Genomic DNA, 2,993 nt, shown 5'->3' with positions numbered 1-2,993 from the left:
GATTTTGATTTTTAATAGAGGCCTGTCATGAGTGCATCTTTATATTTACAGACTGAGAGTTCTAAGTTGGTCCTTGAGCTTCTATGTTTACTTTTTTCCCTAGTGATTGGTTAATCGCTTTGATAATATTTTTGGCTGAAGATTTAACTTGGATTCTCTCACAACCCAGTACCCTGGCTATTTACTTTCTCATTTGATGACTACTTTGCATAAGTCCCTACAAGCCATCCCAGCTGCCCACATTATATAAACCAGGCCTTTGCAGTGAGAACTGCAAAGCATCAGACAGCCTGGGGCACCAAGATGGAGTCACCAACCCAGGTCTTCATATTCCTGCTCCTTTGGATGTCTGGTGAGTCATTAAAGAGTATTAGAATATCATCAAAATAATTCATTTGTAGAGAAACAGTTATTTACTATAGGAATCAAATTGTATTGAGGGAATGCCATTAGAAAAGGCATTTTTGAGCCCAATATTTTTATCAGGAACTCTTTGTGTGTATATGTGTATACTCATTGTCTTTTTCTGATTGCAGGTGCTGAAGGGGACATTGTGATGACTCAGTCTCCTGAAATCATATCCACATCTGTGGGAGACAGGATCACCCTGAGCTGCAAGTCCAGTCAGAGTGTGGGTAGCTATGTAAATTGGTACAAACAGACACCAGGGCAGCCTCCTAAACTACTGATCTACTGGGCATCCAATCGCCCCTCTGGGGTCCCTGATCGCTTCACAGGCAGTGGATCTGGGACAGATTTCACTCTCAGCATCAGCAGTGTGCAGGCTGAAGACCTGGCAGATTACTACTGTCAGCAGCATTATAGTACTCCTCCCACAGTGCTTCAGCCTCCAACACAAACCTCCTTGAGAGTCTCACCAGCTTTCTGCACCACACACAGCCCTGGGCCTGCACACTTCCCTTTTCTGTCTGAGATCTGCTATGCATGACTGCTTAATAATTAAGAGATAGCCTCCATTCTTCCACAGATTGTCAACACTGGTGTGTATAGATTAAAAGGAAAAGCTAAGTTAAGAGATTTAGAAATTGTGGTGTTGCACTGAGAGGATATAGTAAATGCAAGAAGCATCAGAGAAGTTTACAGTGTCATGGTGGCTTTCAATATCTTTGTTATGCTTTTAGGCTATGATAAATCTGTATAAAAGTAGGATAAAATTTCAAATCATTTACAAAGAATATATCATCATGAGTTTATTACTTTAGATTAAGAATCCTCAAACTTTGGAAAAGGAAATCTATCAAGAAAATTGTCCATTTCATATCGATTTTCAAATTTTGTGGTGTATAGGCTTTTGAAGTAAGACCTAATAATTCTTTGAATTTCTTCAGTGTCTGTAGTTATGTCTCCCATTTAGTTTTGATTTTGCTGATTTGTATACTTTCTCTCTGCTTTTTAGTTAGTTTGGCTAAGGGTTTGCCTATATTGTTAATATTCTCAAAGAACCAGGTATTGGTTTCATTGATTCGATGAATTATTTTTTTCCATATCAAAAGCATTTTATTGCTGCAGTAATAGAAGCCTGTAAAATATGAAAGACATGGATTGCATTATCAGCATATATGTATCTGATTTTTATTTATTTAATACAATTTTTTTTTCACTTTGTATCTCAGCTATGTCCCCTTCCTCATTTCCTCCAAATCCTGCCCTCCCTTCCTCTTCTCCTCTCATGCCCCTCCCTCAGTCTACTGTTAGGTTTGGACCTCCTCTCCTTCCAATGACCCTAGCCTATCAGATATCATCAGGACTGGCTGCATTGTCTTACTCTGAGTCCTGGTAAGGCTGCTCTCACCCCAGTGGTAGGTGATCAAAAAGCCAGCCACTGAGTTCATGTTGGGGTCAGCCCCTGTTCCCCTAGGAACAGTCTTGGAGACTGAGCTCCCATGGGCTACTTCAGTGCTGGGGTTTTAGGTCATCTAAATTCATGGTCCTTGATTGGAATGCTAGTCTCAGAAAAGACCCCTGAGCCCAGAGTTTTTGATTCTGTTTTTCCACACTATTTCTTCTAACAGGTTTAGTGTGTCTGGTGTTATGTTGAGGTCTTTGATCCCCTTGGACTTTATTTTTGTGTAGGGTGTTAAGTATGGATCTATTATCATTTTTCTATATGTAGATATCGAGTTAGACCATCACCATTTGTTGAAGGTGCTATCTGTTTCCCATTGTATGGTTTTGGCATCTTTGTCCCAAACCAGGTGCCCATAAGTGTGTAGATTTATTTCTGGGTCGTCTATTTGATTCCATTGATACACTATTCTTTTTCTCTACCAGTATCTTACAGTTTTTATTTCGTTGGTTTATATTATTGCTTGAGATCAGAAATAGTGATATCTCCAAGAGGTCTTTTATAGTATAGATTTGTTTTAGCTCTTCTGGGTTTCTTGTTATGCCACATGACATAGAGAATTTTTCCTTCAATATCTGTTAAGATTTGTGTTTGCCAAGTGGATCAAAGACCTCAACATAAATGTAGACACACTAATTTGGTTAGAAGAAAAAGTGGGAAGAGCCTAGAATTCATTGGCACAAGAAATAACTTCTTGAACAGAACACCAACACACAGGCTCTATGACTGACAATCCATAGATGGTACCTCATGAAACTGAAAATCTTCTGTAAAGCAAAGGACACTGTCATCAGAACAAAACAACAGTCTGCAGACTGGGAAAGGATCTTCACCTTCCCTACATCTGACATCCCTAATATCCAGAATATACAATCAACTAAAGAATTTTAAAAAACATAAAATTAAGTAACCAAAATAAAAAATGGAGTACAGAGCTAAATAGAGAATTCTCTGTAGAGGAATACAGAATGGCAGAGAAACACATAAAGAAATGCTCAACATTCTTAGTCATCAGGGAAAGGCAAATAAAAATAACCTTGAGATTTCACCTTACACCCATCAGAATGGCTAAGATCAAAAACTGATGTGACAACACATGTTGGAGAGAATGTGGAGAAAGGGGAAC

General features: G+C 38.8%; 1 gene segment (V, D, J or C); it reads left to right on the top strand.

Moving 5' to 3' along the window:
• Nucleotides 1–286: 286 nt before the first annotated feature.
• On the top strand, nt 287–838 carry LOC129678644 (immunoglobulin kappa variable 4-1-like; the record flags this gene model as incomplete). The annotated part of the segment is given in 2 exon segments: nt 287–352; nt 537–838. Coding segments are annotated over 2 exon segments (351 nt in total), but the record flags the coding sequence as incomplete, so codon positions are not given.
• Nucleotides 839–2,993: the final 2,155 nt, after the last annotated feature.

This window comes from Psammomys obesus, unplaced genomic scaffold (genome assembly GCF_907164565.1).
Source record: "Psammomys obesus unplaced genomic scaffold, mPsaObe1.curated_primary_1811, whole genome shotgun sequence".
In the NCBI taxonomy this organism is placed as follows: Eukaryota; Metazoa; Chordata; class Mammalia; order Rodentia; family Muridae; genus Psammomys; species Psammomys obesus.
The sequence above is the reverse complement of the archived record's forward strand: the minus strand, read 5'-3'. Positions and strand labels throughout refer to the sequence as shown.